Raw genomic sequence first — 20,960 nt, 5'->3', positions numbered from 1 at the left:
GAATTTCAAATCTGAGCATGGCTTGTGGAAGCCGTAAATTCCCACCTCCTGGGAGCAGGGAAAGCACCACGGCACAGCCCCTCGTACAAAGGGAAGAGACGCCCACTGGCAGCAAAATAAATAAATAAGCACCATTTTAATTACACATAATTGGGAATTCAGTGCTGTTTCATCCCCACTTTCAAGCAGTTCACACCATCTGCTGTCACAGATCCATCCCAGGGCTTTGAAGAGAATCAGTCTCAGCTTTGCTTCCTCTCTCCAGACGCCCTCAGGGATGGACTTATCGTTGAGCATCACCCGGGAGGGCAAAACTGGGGCTCAGGGCGAGTTCTCTGCTGGAAGTGGAGCCACACAGATGGCCGTGAATATGCTCAAGCTTTGTGACTCGCAGATAACACAGGTTAGAAAATAAAGAGACTTGGTTTAAGCTGACAACAATACAGATGAGAAACCACCAGGTCTTTGAAAATAAAAATAAAAGGCCTTTTTCTGCAGGGGACCCGAGAATCTGAGCACAAACCCTGCTGTCACCTCCTCCCCACAGGCAGCCAGGGGCCATCGGTCCCCAGCCCATGTCCTGGGGATGGGGACACTCAGGGGACACATTCCCATCACACCTCCCTCACAGGAGCTGCCAGGCTTGGCTCCCACTGCGGGTGCTGGGGCTGTTCCAGTCCCACCAACGCTCCTGCTTCCCCAGCCCCCGAGAAAATAAGGGAGGAAAAGCACAATCTGAGATCTCTGCTCGTGTGCTGCAGACATTCTGCATCCAAACCCACATGAAATCTCTGTGCAGGCTCCAAAGGGCAGGACAGCCAGGCTTGCCTGGATCCTGCTCCATCCAGGAACAGCCTATTCCTGTGCCAAGGGGAAATCAAGCAGGAGCCCAACAAACCCCCACCCCACCCCAGCCGGGCTGAACGTCCTTTGCCCCTGTGTGGGGATGAAATAAAACCTCATTTACAGCCCCCCCGAGAGGGACAGACTGTGATGGGCAGGATGTCTGAGCAGCTAAATCATTACAGAGGCTCAGCTGGAAACCAAAAACCATTTCAGCCTGCCAGAGAAAGGCAGAAGGACCCTCCCCAATTGGGGTTATTTATCCAACACCTCTCCCGGAGGCCGCGCAGAGCGGGATCACCGGTGCCTGGGCGAGGGGCTCCCAGCCAGCCCCCCATCCCTGCACCCCAGCACGAGACACATCCTCATCCCTGTCCCCTGGGCAGGCTTTGGGATGCAGCAGCAGGCAGGCTGGAGGCAGGGCAGGCAGAGCAGCTGCTCCAAAGCTATTCAGGGAGAGGCAGGCGAGGGGGGGATGCTCCACACTCAGGGTTCCCTCCTCGGCAACGGCACCAGCAGGAGCTCCCTGGCTTTACATGCTGGAGAAGTCACATTAAATAGAGCCATTGCAAGAGGCCAAGAAAGCTTCAATCACAGCCTGGGTGTTATCAGGGCTTGAGGCGAGGCAGGAGCCGTGGAGCAGAGCCCTCATTACCTCTGCCTCTCGCAGAGCTTTTGCCTTCAAACGGGGAAAAGTCCTCCTGGAACTGTGTGGCAGCTCCTGCTCCAGCCCTGGGCACTGTCCCCAGCCAGCCTGGCCAGGGGGACACCTACACTAGTCCCCAGGGAGCAGTCTGAAGCCACGGTCACCCTGGAAGGGATGGACCAGATCCTGGTGTCCCTGGAGCTCCTGGTGCCCAGGGGGCTCCCAGTGATGGCCCAGAGTCAGGACTGGGGTGCACTGGGGGGAGTTTCAGGCTGGATTGGTTCAGGAAGAGGCCACTGACCCCACGCTGCTGATCACGCTGGGTATCACCTTTCCTGGAGGCAGAGAGGTGCTAAAAAGCACTCTGGGATTTTTATGGCAAAAATTATGATTTTAAAGGCTCTAATATTCCCTTCCTGCACCAGACACCCTCTGTGGCTCAACACCCCCATCCCAGGTGGCCCTGAGCAGGAGCCATCCTCCTGCATCCCACAAGATGCCCAACAGCAGAGGCTTCAAAATATTATCCAAGCTCAGATATTCACTCCCATAGCACCCACCAGCTCTGCACTTGTTTAAAGAGCAATTAGAGTGTAAACCCGTTAAGTCTCACTGAATTAAAGATGAATTATGGTGCAAACCTACCAGCCTCATTGAATTAAAAAGGAATTAAAGTGTAAACCCACCAGCCCCACTGAACTGAAGAGGAATTATAGTGTAAACCCACCAACCCCACTGAATTAAAGAGCAATTATGGTACAAACCCACCAGCCCCACTGATTTAAAGAGCAATTATAATATAAACATGGCTTTTATCTGAACAATCAATACATGGATGTGGGAAAGCTTCCTGCTGGGGGGGGGGTGGAGGAAATAAAACATTGATTTTTAGTGAAAAGGCATATTCCATCATCCTGTGCCATATACCACGTGGAGGAGGATAAAGAGCAGCCTGGACACGAACAAGTGTCTCAGGACACCGTGAACTGAAACGAAAATGTGTTGAAATTGAAATCAGATGGGAAAGAAATCACAGCTCAAATCACATCAGAACCAGCAATTATGGAAAATGAACCTGCTGCCAGCAAAAGCAAAAGAGATTCCCAACCCTCTGCTCCCAGGGAGCACAAGCTCTGCCCCAGCAGCTCCCCCAGTCCCCTGGCAACCAGCTGAGATTTGAACTGGAGCTGAACTGGTGAGCAAAACCCACTGGCACAGCCCCCTGGGGCAGCAGCCCCAAATCACCCACAGCAGCAAAGTCTCAGCTGAGCCATTTTTCCCGGGCAGAAGCTCAGCTCCACAAAGGCATCTGAGCACCCACAGGTCTCAGCTGGGACCCAGGGTGACAAACCTCCTGCCACCTCCCAGCAGCTCCAGCACCCTTTGTGCAGCCTCGCAAGGACAGGGAACCCCACAGCAGCACTTCATGCTTTTAGGGAATAAAATGTAGTCAGTGGTGTCCCCCCAAGCCCCTCTTTGCACCCCAAGAACAGCCAAGCTTTGATTGAGGAGGTGACTCAGAGCTGAGTGGAAGTGGAAGCAGAGGCAGAGGCAGGATGGTCCCAGCACCCCAAGCACCACCAGGAACAGGGTGACAAGTCAAAATCCCAAAGCAGCACAGGCTTTTTTTTTTTTTTTACCTAAATAGATCCCTTGATGTTACATTGCAGGGAAGAAAACAGGTCACCTGCAAATGGGACCAGAACCAGGCAGACAATTACCATATATATATGGACATATTGCCACACACATACATACATATATATATTTTCTTTTCTCCTGTCTCCATAATGTGGTCATACTGCTCCACACACACCCACTGAGCCCGGGGATCACTTCAGTGCCCCCCCTACTCCATTTGGGGATTGTTCCCATCCCTGGCCCATCCCCTGCCAAGCCCATTTCACGCCATCCCACTCCTGCAGCCACGGTCCATCTCCACTGACACAGCTGGGCTATGGCTTTTTATACACTTCATTATCCTTAAAATGCTTGTTTAGTTGGAACCTGGGGAACAGCCCTTTTTGGTGGCTGCAGCTGATTCCCTTTCCCTCAGCAGTGCTGATGCCTCCCTGCACCCCATGGCACACGCTCTGGCATCACTCCTCAGCCCCTGCTGCCCTAATGCAGAGTGACTGCTGCAGCTCCTGGCTTTCATTTCACTCCTCCAAAGCATCCTTAGGGTGACTACAAATGATTCCCATCCCCATTCAGCTAAAGAAGCACCGCTAGGAAACAAATGAATTACTGTGCTCAGTGACTGGAGCCCAAACAACATCCACTCCGGGGGCTGGATTGGAGCAGTTGTTAGTTCAGTTTAATAAACCTTGAAATTTAAGGGTTTCCCCAAAGCAGCTGCAGTGGAGTGGTGAATCTCCCAAGATTTGCTTGTGCTAATCCTCTTCCAGCCTGGAATTGAGCTGAGACAGGATTTCAGCCCTCCAGCTGCTCCCAAACCACTCTGGGAAGACACAGGTTTGATGCACAAATGTCCCTGGAGATGCTCCTCACCCTCAACACCCAACAGCCCAAATCAGGAGAGGTTTCCAGAGGACTAATGACAGCACACAGTGCCACACTTGTCTGTCCCTGGCACCACTGTCATCCCTGAGCACCACACAGAAGCCACCAGAGCTGTCAGGGATGGAGATGAATTTCTGAGGAATTTATTTTATCCAGCTGCAGAATTAAAAAGACATAACAGACTGTCAGGTGTAGGCAGGGAATTAACACTCCCCCAATTAACAAGGCTCCATTTGAGAAATTGTTCCTCTGATGAATGGCCACAAGCACCACAAAAAACCCTCCCTGCAGCTTCCAGACTTCCAGACCCGGCTCTGGAGCGTGGGGCCTCACCAGCACATCCCTCACCAGGCTTTAATAAACCTGCTGGACTAACAAATCACCCTGGAATCAAAGGAGAGCACAGAGGAGAAGCAAGAACAGACAGAGCACAACTCCTGCATCCCTGGCACCCACAGTCCCACAGGGCACAATCCCTGCATCCCTGGCACCCACAGGAAACAGCGTGGGCTGGGAATGTCCCCCCAGGAGCTGCCCCTCCTGCACAGGCACCAGGACACTCATCCATCTGCCACCAAACACTCCTGTGCAAAGGAGAGCAAACACCAGGTTCAGTTTAACCCTGTAAAGCCAAATTCCTAATCCAAGGAGCGAGGCTGTGCCTGGACTGATGGGGGCACAGGTCTGTGACTGAGAAGGCATTGCCTCACTCCCAGAAGGATTACAGGCCCCCATTCCATTTATTATTCTGAAGCTCTGCCTATATAAATCCACACTCAGTCACGACTATAAAAGCCAAGCACAGATCCCAGCCTGACAAGGATGGTCAATAACCATTTGAAACGCTTCAGGAAGGATGTTTTTTAATCAATACAGACATTGCCACAGGCATTCATCAGCCAGGCTGGCCAGGAAGCCTCCCAGTGAATTGATGGCTTCTGAAAGCAGCACTTTCCTGGATCAAGCACAGTGTGAATGTGTCAGCGCCGTTATAAACAGTGTGGGAATCATCTCAAAGTGCTGAACATCTCGTTTTGCAGAAGGAGCTCCATGTTATATAAGTTGCAATGACTTAATGAACCTTTGGGATGCACACGGGAGGCTCCGGCTGAACTACCCCGATCAATCACGGCTGGAGAGGTTTTATCCATCATCCCTCCCTCCCTCCCAGCCACTGCTCCTGCTCAGGGGAGGGGGGGAACGAGCAGAAAATTTATGGGGTGAGCACCAGCAACCTGCTTGTTCTCCTGTGGTGGGAGCTGGGCATTGCCATGGAGGTTTTCCCACTGGCACCGGGGGACAGAACGGATCAGGGCAGCCCAAAAAGCTGGGACAAGGCTGGACTTTCAGAAACCAGATGGTCCACCCAGCAGTAACAGGGGGGGAAAAAAAAGGGGATTTCTTGGCGGCAAGGACAAAGCACACGGATATGCTGCCTGAGCATCAGTGCCAACCCCAAAACTCAGCTCAGGCCCTCTCTCTGTATTGATCCCTGAGGGGTTTTGCCTCCTCTTGTATCTCCCCCAGTTCCCTTCCTCCCTTCCAGCACACATTCCTGCTTCCCAGGCCCTGAACTGCTGAACTGATGAAAGAAGCTCCATGAGCAGGTTCTGCTTCCTCTCCTGTGCAGCCCATTCCCCTCCTGGGCAGCCCTGGAGCACAGAAACTTCCTTTGAAGGGGCACTGAAATAAACCCTGATTCCCTTCAGGAATATCAGTGACTTCCCAGCACCAGCAGCACAACACCAGAAGCACATCACATCCCCTTGGCACTAGCATGGAATGGTTTGGGTTGGAAGGGACCTTAAAGATCATCCATCCCACCCCCTGCCATGGGCAGGGACACCTTCCACTAGCCCAGGTTGCTCCAAGCCCCGTCCAACCTGGCCTTGGACACTTCCAGGGATCCAGGGGCAGCCACAGCTCCTCTGGGCAACCTGTGCCAGGGCCTCCCCACCCTCACAGGGAAGAATTTCTTCCCAGTATCCCATCTAACCCTGCCCTCTGGCAGAGGGAAGCCATTCCCCCTTGTCCTGGCACTCCAGGTCCTTGTAAACAGCCTCTCCAAGCCCCAGACACACCCATGTCTCTGGGATGGCTGAGGAGCAGCAGGGATGCTGCTGGATATCCAGGATTTGCAGTTTGGGAGAGCAGCCAGCTCCGAAACTCCTCCTCCTCCCACCTCCCTGGGGCCGGAGCTGAGCCGACCTCCAGCTGGGCACCAGAGGGGCATTTGGGATTTTAGTCCTGGCACTTCACAGCCACATTTCTGCTGTGACCTCCTCTGCCCCAGCACCTCGGGCAGAGATGTCCCAGGGGCAGCGGGGCTGGGTGGGGGAGCAGAGGCAGCAGCTGGGGAATATCGGGAATATCGGGAATATCACCGTGTGCTCCCACTCGGCTCCCTCACTGGATTGGGAGCGCCGTGAATCACTGAGCACCAGCACTGCCGAGGCCCCAGCACGCCTGGCTGTTCCATATACAGCTCCACGGGCATGAGTCACAGCTCAGGTTCCAGGGCTGGATGCAAATCCCTTCTGGGAACTCCCTGGGAACAGCGCCGGGCGAGCCGGGGGTCGGGCCCGGCCGCCAGCCCAGGGCACCCTGCCCAGGGTGTCCTCGGGGTTTAGGGTCTGCAAACACAGGCAGGCTGAGCTGCCCCAAACCCTGGGGCTGCCCAGGGAGCTTTAGGGAGCAGGGCACCCACCCCCTGGTCCTCAGGGCAGGAGGGCACAGCCCCAGGGGCACACAGTGGCACAGGACAGAGCTCCACCAGCACCCACAGCAACAACCAAACATCCCCAGCTCCATCCCAACCCACTCTAAAGCAGAGAAATACAGATTACATCCCTTGCCTACCCAGATATATTAGAGACAAGGCTGGATTCTCTTTCTTTCGTAGTAATTAAAGCCTAGTGATTATCCCACTCATCAAACACCACGTCTAGACACAGACTTTTCACTGCCATTCACAGCGAATCCACCCCTACTCCATTTCACGTGGCTACACACACCCTACTCCACACATCCACCAGGCAGCCAGCTTCTAGGAGCTCCCAGAAAAGTCACATTTTGATTCAGCACGGGCTGGAGAGGGGCTGGAGCACGAGGGAGTAGAGCCCCAGCCCTGGAGGGAGAGAGAGAGAGGGCTCCAACCCTGTCCAGGTGGTCCCGTGCTTCCTGTCTCCCCCAAAAAAAACAACTTGCAAGTGATGGGAAACCCAGGGATTCAAGATGGTGGGGAAGAAGAGAGTCACAGAATGGTTGGGTTTGGAAAGAACCATAAAGCTCATCTCCTTCCACCCCCCTGCCACAGGCAGGGACACCTTCCACCAGCCCAGGCTGCTCCAACCTGGAGCAACTGCTGCTGACTGGGAGAAAAAGCAGAATAAGATTGTTTTTCCTCCCACCAGAGCAGATGAGGGACAGATCTAACTACCACCTTTCCTCCACCTCCTTTTCTCTAGGTCTAAAAGAAACCTTCTTGCTTGCTCCCGGCTACAAGGATCCCGTGTGCAGAGTCACTGCTGCTCCCCAGCTCTCCCAGCCCCGTTAAATGTGCATTTCCATCTCTAACAGTAACTCCTCAGACACGGGGCCCTGGGGAACCCCAGCTTTCCATCTTCTCCAGCCATCCCCATCCCCGGGCTATAAAGACAAAGGCAGAACAAGGCAGCGGCTGCTTTGGGATTTCCCTTTGTTTTCACAGCTTTAGCGATTGAAAAACATGTAAATATGAAGGAAGGGTCAACGATTCAACAGTGATTAAGTCTGAAATATTCCACTTAGTACCCATTAGACTTTGAAAACACCCATTATGTTCCCAGAGTTCCCCAGAGCCCAGCCAAGCACTACCCAGCTCTGGGGAAAGCAGCTTCCTTGAAAGGCTTGAGGTATCTTGAGAAAACACCGAGTTCATTTCAGTAGCAAGAAATAAAAAAAAAAAGCAAGAGACAATAAAAGAATTAATGTATTGTAGGTCCTTAATACCATTTCCCCAGAGAGAGGAAAAAACAACCAAGTCTAATGGAAATTTTCTATTCCCAAAACCATTTGCACTGTTATTGTCTGCAACTAAAAGAAGATGAAAACATAAAACCTCAGCAGCTCGAGTTTCTGAAAACTGCCTCTCTTTTTCTTTTTTTCCTTGAAGAATAAAATTAAACTGCACCTGGGATATGAAGCTTCCACCTTACAAAAATATCCAAACCCCTGCAGCAGCCTTACAGCACAGGGCTGGAGCAGCTCCTGCTAAAAGACCTGGAGGACCCCAAGCTCCTTGAATTTAGCACAGAACATCCTTCCATCCCTTTGGAAAAATTCAAGCTGGTATTTCAAATCCTGTGGATTTGAAACACTTCAGGAAACATGCAATTAAGCAATGTGGTTAAAATAAAAGAGGCCGATTTGAGAGGGTAGTCCTATTCCTTGTAAAAAGAAGGATCACTCCTTCATCTCAATCAGCTCCAAATTGTGCTCATGATGTTTTAAACCTCTATTTCACTTGCTCTCCAAGCAAGAAAAAGCAGAGGAGCAATAAGATTAATTCAGTAAATTACATTTTCTTTGTCTACTGGAAAACTGCTATTAAGTAGAGGAAGAGACAATTGTGTTGTCTCGGGGGATGTATCCCCATCACCCACCCCACAAACACACCCCGGAGCTGGGGAAGCCCAAAGAGGTCCCACCACCCCGCCTAAATTCCCTCTTTAAAATCTATTAAGGGGGGAAGAGCTGCCAGCGAGACATTTTCCTCCCCATTCTGGCAGCTACAATTCTATGAACCTCCAGAACAAGGACTGACAGCGTGAATGCCAGTCCTCATCTATAATTAAGGAGGGTCAGAGCCACGGGGCACCTTCACCTCGGCACAGCCTGGCCAGGGCAGGGCGAGCACTGGCTGTGCCCACGCTGCAAATCAACCGATGCCGAGCGCAGGCGATGATTTCATCTCCTCGGCGAGCGAGATACCTAATTATCCATAATTCATGGGCACAGACAGACGTGCAAGTGGCTTTGAGAACCGAAGTGGAAAGCGAAGAAACAATTCTTGGAATAGGAGGCAGCGGGAGAGAGAGGCAGGGAGGGAAGGGAGGGTGCACTTTGCATGCACATGTCAAACCCCAATCCAACGGCGATGACATACGTGCCGGCCCCGGAGCCACTTTACCAGGGGGGCTTTGCCCGTGCCCTCTGCAGGTGGTATATGACAGGATGCTTGCCTGGATGGAGCCCAGCTCTACCTATCCGGATGGACAGCTCGCTCCCACAGTCCAGGGGACGGGCAGGGTCCTGCTCCTGCTTCTCCTTCGCGGCTCGGGGGTCGCAGCTCAAGGCCAGGGCGGCGTGGGAAGGGCCGCTGAAACCCTGCAAGGCAAGAGGCACAAGGGTTCTCCAAGAGGCACAAGGGTTTCCCCACAGCTGCCCATCAGCCCCCTCCCAGCCCCACCCTCTGGCACTGGTGTGGAGAATCCTGGAATCATGGAATGGACATTAAAGCCCATCCAGTGCCATCCCCTGCCATGGGCAGGGACACCTTCCATTAGCCCAGGTTGCTCCAAGCCCCATCCAACCTGGCCTTGGACACTTCCAGGGATCCAGAGGCAGCCACAGCTTCTCTGGGCAACCTGTGCCAGGGCCTCCCCACCTTCCCAGGGAAGAATTCCTTCCCAGTATCCCACCTAACCCTGCCCTCTGGCAGTGGGAAGCCATTCCCACTTATCCTGGCACTACAGTTACTGATAAAAAGGAATCCAAGTTGGTGTTTCTGGATGTCCCCAGGATCCTCAAACCCACCTGGAGCTACAAAACTGGGAGGAAACAAGGGGTTAGAGGCCCAACAGCAGAGTTGAGAGAAGGGAGCGTGTCCATGGCAGTGGTTGTGTGACTTGGTGTCACCAGGATGTCCCCACTGCACCTGGAATCACCCCTCAGGAACACTGCTGGATGGATGGCAGCAGAATAAGCCATCAAACACTGAACAGCCAGAGCTGGTAAGGGGAGCCTCGCTGGGTAAGGTCACATGAAACAAAAATAAAGGTTAAAGATGAATAACTAAATTGTCTCTTCTCCCCTCATTTGCATAATACGGTCTGACCAGGGCTATTAATACTAATCACATATTTGCTGTCTGCTCTCCACTGCAGCTCAGCCAGGCAGCTTTCACCTCCACTAACCCAACAATTACAGGATGAGGAGCTCGTGTTTAAATCCCTCTGGGAGATGGGAGACCCCCCTCCCTCCCAGCACACCTGCCCAGGGGACACACCTGCAGCTCTGCACCCGAAATCCCGGGCAGTGGCTGGGAGAACAGGCAGGAACAGGGCGGTTTTCCAGCAAAACCTGGATGATGTGACACAGGGAGGGAAGAGGGGAGCTTCCCATCACAACCTGACTTGGACAAGGGCAAGGAGAGGCTGAGAATGGAAGCTCAGGGGCTCATCCTGCTGCTGGCACTTCTGCAGCACGGTCTCCTTACACAAGGAGAGTCACAGAATCATGGAATGGTTTGGGTTGGAAGAGATCTTAAAGATCATCTCATCCCACTTCTGCCATGGGCAGGGACACCTCCTACTAGCCCAGGGTTGCTCCAAGCCCCGTCCAACCTGGCCTTGGACACTTCCAGGGATCCAGGGGCAGCCACAGCTTCTCTGGGCAACCTGTGCCCACCATCCCAGGGAAGAATTCCTTCCCCATATCCCATCTAGCCCTGCCCTGTGGCCATGTGAAGCCATTCCCCCTTGTCCTGTCACTCCAGGCCATTGTAAATAGTCTCTTTCCATCTTTCTTGCCTGGTCCTGCTAAAGCTCAATGGCTTTTCACCTCTGTGAAAGTGAGAAACACCAAAAACTTTCCGGAAAACAGGAACCTGAGGAGAAGCAAGGACGGGAATTGGAAGGTGCAGAAGTAAAGTCTCAACTTCAAGTGCCCATAAAGGACTTCTGAGCGTGGCACGGGGCCCTCCAGCCCTGCTCCAGCCACCAGCCTCCTCGGGCATGGGGAATACCAGGATTCCTGGAGCAGACAGCTCTGCTTCCACATTTCTCATTCCAGCACGTTGTCAAACGAGCCACAGCCACCGCGGCAGCAGCTTTGTGGGCTTTACCACCACGGGATCCATGGCTTTGCTCCAGCCCAAACACAGCTGCTGCCCAGCCAGAGCGTGTCAGCACGGGCAGGGCAGCGAGCCCAGGGCACGGCCAGGACACTGTCACGGCCACCCAGCCAGGGGGAGGGAGGGAAACCCCTGCCCAGGCAGGAGCAGGCAGGTGACACCGGGCAGCTGCCCTCTGTCCCCATCCACACCGACCCAGCCAGGCTCTTGTGAGGTCAGCAGCACTCCCCCCACGCTCTGCAGCCCCGCTCAACAGCCCCCCACGGGGATTTTCCGTGCCACCATTCCCAGCACATCAAACTCTTATCAAAATGACACCCCCAGTCCTCCATTTGCCACCGAAAGGGAGGCGCGCTCAGGGGTGTTTCAGCTGTTTTTCGCAGGGTCAGGTCACCTCCCTGCTGACAGGCACAAACACACGACAGCAGCAACTCATCAAAATATCAGTGACCTTCAGGAAAGCACACGACTGATTCCGACTGGGATTGCTCCCAGTCATTCCAGCCCGGGCCCTGCATGAGGCCCTTAATTGGAACGTGTCAGTGGGTTAAAACAGCATTAGAAAGAGGAGAGGGAAGTCAGCTCGCATTAATTAGTTCGTGCCAGTAATTAGCGTTAAGTGCAGGAACCACGGGGGTTGATTATTTCTTATTTCGAAAAGCGAGAAGCAGTGAGAGATTTGGGCAGGAAGAACTTGGAGGAAAACTATTCTGGGATGTGGGAGTCCCCACTGCACTTGTCTGCTCGTGGAGAGAAGTTGTTGGATTATCCTGGCCCTGGGTGGAAAAGCAAATGAGAAAACAAGGTGTCCTTTATGTAGAAAAAAAGGTATCCTTTTAGATAAAAAATGGGTATCCTTTTAGATTAAAAAAAAATAGGTATGCTTTTGGGTAAAGCAAGGATTTTGGATCACATCCCCCTGCCCAGCAGCCTCTTGCACAAGTTTTAAATTGATCTGAAGCCAATCTTAAAAAGAATTGAAGAGTGAGTGATACCTTTGAGAAATAATCTGCTCTTCTCCACCTGAGCAATGAAGGAGAATAAATTAATAAAGAAATAGTGATGATAAAAGCTGATGGTCTGATTTTGGGTGGGTCACTTGGTCCCAGGCCTGGAGGTGTTGCTGCTCTTCCTGTGCAGTATCTTAACCCAGCAAATACCCTGGCACAGGCTCCACAAAGCCACAGGAAACAAAGATGCATCAACTGATGGCAAAAAGTACCACAAGGGGAAAGAGAAAAACAGAATAAACGTTGCTACTTTCTTTAAAAATACTAAAAACTATTCCTAAGTTGTCCCAGAGCAGACACAGAGACGATAAGAGACAATAAGCCATGGTTTGATGGTACCCAGAGGCTCCTATTTCACACTTAATAAGAGAGACAGTGATAACAGAGCAGGGACCAGAGAAAGAGAAAAGGGTGGGTCAGTGCTGCCACTCACTTGGCTTTGCTGCTCCTGCACTTCTGCACTGACCCAACATCTCTGGGGATGGAGACAGAGGCACAGAGCAACAACTCTCTGGATTTTCCAGGTTAGATCAACAGATTTATGTTAAAAACATGAAATAGGAGTGGGTAGAGAGCTCACTTAGTTATCAGAGAGCACCCACCAACATGTAAACCAACAGGCTGGGATTCTGTTATTTAAAATGACATATCAAGGGCTCGATGCTTCCAAGGGATCCAAATCCCGGTGCCAGCCATGAATCCCGGTGCCAGCAGCGGAGCTGAGGAATGTGAAGCAATGGAGAGCATCCCCCACCCTCCCTCAGCACACTCTGGTTTCACTCCTTGAGACCTCAGATGGTCACATCACTCCCAGAGCCCATGGAGGGACACAGAGGGACCCACAGAAAAACAATGAGCCTTCCACATCTTCTAGGGGGAAAAAAAAAAAGCTTGGTTTTGGTTAATGTTGACAAATATTAACGAGCACAAAGGGATGGGTTAAGGGAAGGAGTCAGCAGGCATGGATTTAAGTGGACTTGGATTGCAGCTCCTCTCCACAGATCACCAGCAACCCCTCGCTCGAATTGCTAAAATCAACAACTCAAGTGCAGCCTCAAACACTCCCAGCAGTAAAAAGGCCCCTCTCGGTGCTGAAGTGGGTGCAGTCACATTTATGATTAATAGCAACCACCATGCAGCTCTGGACACACTCTCATACCCATTAATCCTGCTCCCACAGTGCCCAGCAGCCCTGACTCCCACACAGTACAGCCAAACCTCCCAGCCTCAGCTGGGTCCCACCAGCAGCACCCAAACCCCTTTGCTCACACAGATTCCTGCATAAATTGGGAATAAGCCTTGGGACACCCAGTATGTCCTGGACCACCAGGAACTGGGAAGGAAAGGTGCATCCACAGAAAAAAAATCCAGTGTTTTCATGGCAGATCTGCTCTGGCAGCTCCCTGTGAGCAGATCCCATCAGGCTTTATCCTTCCCCACCCCAGCAGTGCAGCAGCACAGCAGCCAGAGACTTCCCTAATAACTCCAACCAGGGAAGCTTAAGTGAATATTAGGGAAGCCTGGTATCAGTTTATCTGTAACTAATGTCGCATTATTGCAAGTACATTTTATTCAGTGCTAATTATCAGCCACTCAGATAACTCATAACTCCTGAAAATTGCAAACAGCAGCTTTAATCACCAGCTCTGCCAACGGGCTGCGAGGGCAGGAGGAATAAATCACCTCCTGCTGTGGCACAGGAGCGTGGGCACAGCCAGGGTGTCCTGGGGGGGTGACACTGGAGCTGCCCCAGCCCCGGGGGCTCCCCTGGGAGCTGCCAGAGATCCTTGGAAGTGCCAAAACGTGCAGTGTTGTCCTGAGCTGGCAGCACCCAGCACACCCAGACCCCCCCGTCTGGCACACCAGGAGGGAGGCAAATTCACCAAAAAACACCCCAAACCCTTAAATAACAGGAATGACAGGAAAGAATCCTGCAGCCCTTCCAATCCAGGGATGTTGGGATGCCCATCCCAGTCAATCCAGCACGGCTGGATCACCAGGAGCATCGTGGCAGGGAGCAGGAACCCACCACTGGCACCAGCCCCACTAAGGCTCCAAGGGGAGATGGGCACAGCCCAATCCATCCTTTCCATCAAACAACATTCCTATGAAAAATAAACATATGGATATTTCTCACTGGCACGTTTGGGGCTTTTCCCTTTCCAGGAGGGAGGCAAAACACAGCAGGAATGTTGCTGGCACCGGGTTTGGGAAGGCAGGAGGAAGGAACACACAGGTAATTCCCAGGCTCCTCAGGAAATCCAGGAGAGGTTCCTTCCAAAACATGATGCCCCACACGGCAGAAAGGAGGTCGTTTTCGTAACCTCTGCCATGACAAAAACAAAAGCCCAGGAATGTTTTTCCTGCTTTTGCCATGGGACATGGCAAAAAAAACAAACAACTTGCTCAACAAACAAACCCCATCTCTGCAACAGCAGGAGTCAAGTCTCCTGTCACCAACCTCCTGCCCCCCAGGAATGTTGGAGAAACCTCCAACACAACCAGTACATTCATTTTTCAATGGAATAATTGCTCCAGGTGGAGTGTTGGGAGCCCAGGAGTGCTGCTCACCAAAACCAGTTAGGTTGTACATCCACTTCCAGTGGTTTGCTGGGAGGAAACTTGCCTGTTACAGCCATAGCCAGATCCTAAGGGATATATTCCTATGTTTTCCACACATCCCCAGCACCTGGCCACCCGTGGCTCTCTCAGCAGGACAGGGCAGAGAGGTTTGTGGCATCGAGTCAGCACTACAATATGAGATTTTAATTGTTTGCAATAAACCTTTAAGCCTCAGATGGGATTAACAAGAGCTTTTTCTCCACACGCTTATTAAAGCCTGATGGAGACCAGTTCCACCTCTCTTCCCTCTCCCTGCTCCCTTCCCACTTTGTTTGTAGCGTGGCAACGTGGATTTCTGCAGTCCTTTATTCTGCCAGGCTTTCTGGGAGGGTTGGAGAAAAAGCAAACAGAACTTCAGTGAACAGCTCATTCCCACCCAACATTCCCCTCAGCAATGGTTTGCCGAGGGAACTGATGGGAGAGGGGGAGCTGGGGATGTGGGAGCCCTGCAAGGGAGCGGGGAGGGCTCCTGGAGCTCTGGCAGGATGCAGCAGGGCTCAGCCAGCGATCCATCAGCCCCCAAATGAAGAGCCAGGCCGTGCCAGCGCTGCCTAATTCCATTACACTAAAACACGACTTCCTCTGGATCCACAATTATCCGCGTGGACGTGCCCCGGCACAGGGAAGGAGCAGCACCAGCCCCTTCTCCTGCATCCCCCCGAGCGTCCCAGCCCGTGGGACACAGCCCAAGGACATGTTTTCTGGGCTTCATCTCCTCCCACCATCTTGCACAGCCCATAATCACCAAAATAGCTCCAGACCCCTCTGCCGGAGCCACGGCAGAGCCTCCAACACCTTCCCGAGGCCCAGTGCAACAAACCCCCAGGAGAGGCCCCTCATTCTCCTCATCTACTGCAATTAGTTCCTTAATTCATTACAGAAGAAAGGCATAACAATGGACAAGGCACTTCTGGATCACCACCAAGGAGAAACGAACCAACTTACTGCAAAATCATGGAATTGTCTGGGAGGGACCTTAAAGCTCATCTCCTTCCACCCCCTGCCATGGGCAGGGACACCTTCCACTAGCCCAGGCTGCTCCAAGCCCCATCCAACCTGGCCTTGGACACTTCCAGGGATAAACTCCTTTCCTTTGGGGGCCTTTCCAAGCCTGAGACTCGGAGAGGAGACTCATCCAGTCAGTGTTTCATCCACGTTGGCTCCCAAGCCTGGGGCCAGCAGATTGAGGTCACATCACTGCCACCACCCCAGTGGGAACTGGGGCATGATGGGGGGAGACAGGGGAACACACCATGGATATCTTCACACTCTGGGATCCCCCACAGCCCTGGAGGACACAGACAGGCCACCCCACAACCCTGGAGGACACAGACAGGCCACCCCACAGCCCTGGAGGACACAGACAGGCCACCCCACAGCCCTGGAGGACACAGACAGGTCACCCCACAGCCCTGGAGGACACAGACAGGCCACCCCACAGCCATGTACCCCGAGCATCAAAGGGGTGCAGAGGCAGAGACACCCACAGGGTCCCTATGCCGGCGGAGATGCCTCATCCAGGCTGAGCAGAGAGAAACAAAAAAGCCATTTCCCCCCATTTCCCAGAAGTGTGTTCCTCTCCAGCAGCTCCTCAGCCCACTAATGAGCTACAATGTCCCACTGGAGTAGGAGCAAGTGTTTTTTACACCACTCACCATCAGCCACAAGCCGAGGGGCCACCGAGCATCGCCCGGCAGCCGCTCCCCGAGGGGACCGTTCTCCGAGGGCACTGCCCTCCCTGGGGACACACACACACAGGAGCCACAAAACTGCCTCTTTCCAGCTGCCTTGGCAGCACACAGCAGTGCCAAGGCAGCGTGGGTGAGTCAGAGCTTACCCTGGGAGAGAGCTGGAGCTGTGCTGCAGCTCCAGACCTGGGTGGATGGATTTTCCATGATCCACACGGAAGCAGCCTTCCTCTCCCTGACATTCCCCCAGCCGACTGCAGAACCTCTCTTCCTGCTTCTCTGTCATTTTAATGGCAGGTTTCCCTTTCACAGTGGAGGCATTAATTTGGGGTTATGCTGTGAGCAAATTCAAAGGCAGACTTTGAGATCAAAGAACAGCTGAGGAACCTTCTGTAGCACTTGGCATGGCCCCAGATAAACAGGGACTTGCTCAGGAGTGCAGGGGAAGAGTATGGATGCTACAGGAGTGAGCCCCAGAGTGATCCCCCCTCAGGGCAGTCAGCTCTGTGCCATGAACCAGCACCACAGGCACAGCAAAGGGAGGCAGAGGACTCCTGATTCCTTCCCCGAGCCCACCCGGATGCAGGCAGGGTGTGGAGCATCACTGCAGCAAGGAGGAGAGTTTAAAGTCCCTTAATCCATCACCTTTTAGAGCCCATCAAGCTGAAGCACATGTGCAATCCTGGAGCACTCCAAGCACCCTCCAGTCCATGCTCAGTGGGTCAGAACCCATACCTTGCTCTCCCCTGGGGCTTTGCTGCTGCTTTCTGCTCATCCCATGTCTGAAACTTCACAAAAAAGTGCACAAATTCAATCAGCAAAGAGGTCAGACACTGTCCAGGATCCAGCAGAACCTCAGAATCATTAAGGTTAGAAAAGCCCTCCCAGCCCATGGAGCCCACCCTGTGCCCGATGCCCACCTTCTTCCCCAGCCCAGAGCACTGAGTGCCACAGCCAGGCTTTCCTTGGACACCTCCAGGGGTGGGGACTCCAAACCTCCCTGGGCAGCCCCTGCCAAGGCCTGACCACCCTTTCCAGCAAGAAATTCCTCCTGATGTCCAACCTGACCCTCCCCTGGCACAGCTGGAGGCCGTTCCCTCTCCTCCTGTCCCTTGTTCCCTGGGAGCAGAGCCCGACCCCCCCCGGCTCCCCCCTCCTGTCAGGGGGTTGCAGAGCCAGAAGGTCCCCCCTGAGCCTCCTTTTCTCCAGGCTGAGCCCCCCCAGCTCCCTCAGCAGCTCCAGACCCTTCTCCAGCTCCATTCCTTTCCCTGGATACTCTTCTGGGACCCCCTGACAGCAACACATCCCTCCCCCCAGCCCCAGCCAGGCTCCTCTGGCAGCTCTGGGGGAGATCCCGTGTTCCAGTGTGCTCTTCTGTTTGGAAAACCTCTCCTCTTTTACAATTCTGAGCCAGGGCCAAGCAGTAATTGCAATTCCCTCAGCAAAGGCTGAGCCAGGAGGAGAGAAAGTCCCACGGTCCATTAGCACCTTATCAGCAATACCTGCTCCAGGGGAGAGAGGGGCTTATCCCAGGTACCTCACGGAACAGGGAATGACGGAGGGAGGTGTATCCAGTGCAGGAGCTCACTGAATGAAGAATTAAGCCAGGTTTTCTCAGTCCCTGCTTTTTTTTTCCAGCAGGATTTTTTCACCCCATACCATCAAACCACTGCAGATCTCATCTCTGTCAGAACTTAGTGATTCATAAACCTAATGAGGGTGGGAGGGAATCTAACCCTGACCTGGATTCAAGGCAGCTCTGCTCTGTAGCTCGAGCTCTGGGGCTTCACAAATCATGTTTTTATGAAATGCTTAACGCATAATGAGGAAGAATTATAATTAAGAGCAGCTGACAAATTGCACTCTGGAAGTAAATAACCCTCTACCTCCATTAATAGAATGAAATGCTTTGCTAAAAATTAGTATAACTGCAATATTGTGAGGTTTTTAGGCAAATAATGTCAATCTATCCAGGAGCAACTGGATTTCAAGCACTAAAGCCACTGCACAGGGACGGGGAGGGGTGGGAAGCAGCCAGGGCTTTTCACAGATCATATGGATAAACAGACTGAAAAGGAACCTTTGGGGTTTCTGAATCTTTCAGAGGGTCCCATGGGTGGGCTTTGTGGTCAGCACCAGGGATTTTCATGACTGAAATCCTGCCTGGGCCAGGACACAGGGACCAATCCCACACAGTTCCATAACCTTGCACAGCTGGCCCCAGGGAAGAGCTGGGTTGGTTTGAATTGATAAGTTAATAAAACCCATGCCCAGGTACTCTTATTCATTCAGAGCTAGAAGGGAAGGACGTTTCCCAATGGAAAGCTTTGCTATGTTCCCTTAGGAAGCTCCCAAAAAAACAAAGTTTCCCTTCCTTAGTCATCAGAGTCAGACCCTTCCTCCTTCCCAGAGCCAGTGGAAAAGGGCCAGGATGCTACAAAACCAAACAAACTCAAGGGCTGCTGTTTATTTGGCCCTAAGCAAAGGAAATCAGAGCAAAGCAGGAATGCACGAGCCGAGCTGTGCCTCACACAGGACCCCCCTGGTCCATCCTCACCCCCCACGGGGCAAAGGCTCGATCCCTGCAGCAGCATTTCAGTCCCACACTCAAAAACTCAATAAAGCAGAAAATACACATCTCCCCCCACCCCACCCCAGGCACATCCCTTGGCTGAAAACCCTCCACCTACTCTGGCAGTGAGGATGTGCAGCTAATTAACTTCCTGGGAGCCACAGATGAGCAGGAAAAAAAAGCACATTAAAATGGGAATTTGTGATGGGCAGGCCTGGGAGGAATTAGCAAATTGCATAAGAGGAATCTTTATTCCGACTGTAAATTAACGCCAGCGACAGGACTCGGCAGGTTTTCACTGCCTGGTGAGAGGATTAACCCACCACACCCGGCCCTGGGCAAGGCAGGAGGGGGAGAAATACAACAGGCTTTCCATCTTTGCCAGGTGGAAGCACATTTGGGAGGATCACGGGCACCTTCCAGCTGCACCCACGGACGGCATCGACAACTGCTCTGCCTCATCACAGCAGGGAGGGGATCAGAGAGTCCCAGAATCAGAGAATCCCACAATCCCTGAGGTTGGAAAAGCCCTCCCAGCCCACGGAGTCCCCCCTGTACCCGATGCTCACCTTGTCCCCCAGCCCAGAGCAATGAGTGCCACGTCCAGACACTCCTTGGACACCTCCCTGGGCAGCCCCTTCCAGTGCCTGACCACCCTTTCCAGCAAGAATTCCTCCTAAAATACATGTAACTACCAGGAATCACTACCTAGTGCCCCCTCCCTCCAAAAAGGTGCTCCCCATGGCCTAATCCAGCTGTGCTTCAGCCCTGAGAAAAAAACACCTGCCATTTTAAACCACGTGCAACCACAGCTGCAGGTGGGATGGTCCTTCCCCCTCCTCCTGCAGCTTCACCCACACACTATTCCCAGCTTTCCCTCCCCATAAGTGACGTGGATGGATTTAGAAAGCAAAATATCCGTCCTCAAGGCACATTCTGATCCAGACACCACCATCAGATAGGAGAGTATCCTCGGATATTTATTTATCGAGTTCCAAACCCTTCCCAAGAGTTCCCACCAAAAATAGCCTAAAATTCACTGTGCAAAATGTCCAGTCCTGGACTTTATCCCCAAAAAGCCTTCAACCCTCAGCTTGCACAACCAGAAAAGGGCAGGAACACAAGCCAGTCATGTTTTGGGAGGGTTAAGGGGATCCAGCCTCCTACCAGGAGCATCCTCACACCTGCTGTGCTCTCATCCATCCCACGTGCAGATCCTCCCCCTGCTCAGGAAACCCTTCGAGCAGCTGCAAACCAGAGCCCCAAATATTTCAAAAAACAGGTATGAAACACAAGCCCTGGAGCCCAGACAGGGATTTTGGCTGTGCTGGCTCCCTGGGACGAGGGGTCAGCCCTGGCACCTACAGGGCAAACACCAACCCAGGCAAAAGGCTTTTAAAAGGCACTTCAGTTACTATTTGCTCAAATCCAAGGAACGGTCTGACCATCACATGTGGCTTTATTGATTTACTCTGCACTCAGGATCAAAAAAAAAAAAAAAAAAAAGAAAAAAAACCACCAAACCGTGTATCCAGCTGACAAGAAAAAAAAAATAAAAAATATCCAATGGAGATGGTATTTCCAGGTGGGAATTACAGCCCTGGCTCCCCATCATCTTTCACGCCCCAAGTATTGGCAGGCTCCCCTGGAGCTGAGTAATGGCCCATCAGCTCTCTCCCCGGATTACACATTAACTCCCGGGTCTCCTGAGACATCTGCCCTGCTCTCCCTCCCCCAGCAGCTCCCAGGGGAGCCCCCGAGGCTGCTGCAGACCCCCCACCCCAGCACCCATGGGCTGAGAGCCGAGTCCAGCCACGGACCCACCACATTGGGAGTGAGGGAGCTGCTCCCCACGTGCAGACAGATGTTTGTGAGGAGAATGAAGCCGAGAGGTAGAGGAGATGAGGCTGATTAAGCCTCATTATCCTATTTAGCCTAATGA

At 52.8% G+C, this 20,960-nt stretch overlaps 1 protein-coding gene across 3 annotated transcripts in view; it reads right to left on the bottom strand.

Annotated features, from left to right (window-relative positions):
- SLC39A11 (solute carrier family 39 member 11) overlaps positions 1-20,960 on the bottom strand; it is a 79,981-nt gene that overhangs the window by 46,437 nt on the left and 12,584 nt on the right. For 2 of the 3 annotated variants that reach the window (XM_051797745.1, XM_051797744.1), the window contains one exon: positions 9,235-9,379. In XM_051797745.1, coding sequence (XP_051653705.1) covers positions 9,235-9,379 — 145 coding nt within the window. The remainder of the gene's footprint in view (positions 1-9,234; positions 9,380-20,960) is intronic. The other variant, XM_051797746.1, reaches the window with a different exon arrangement.

The sequence above is a fragment of the Manacus candei genome, unplaced genomic scaffold (genome assembly GCF_025592945.1).
Source record: "Manacus candei isolate 608988 ecotype Guabito, Panama unplaced genomic scaffold, ASM2559294v1 h1tg000047l, whole genome shotgun sequence".
Taxonomy (NCBI): domain Eukaryota; kingdom Metazoa; phylum Chordata; class Aves; order Passeriformes; family Pipridae; genus Manacus; species Manacus candei.
Note: the sequence above shows the minus strand (reverse complement) of the source record. Positions and strands in the feature narration are given on the sequence as shown.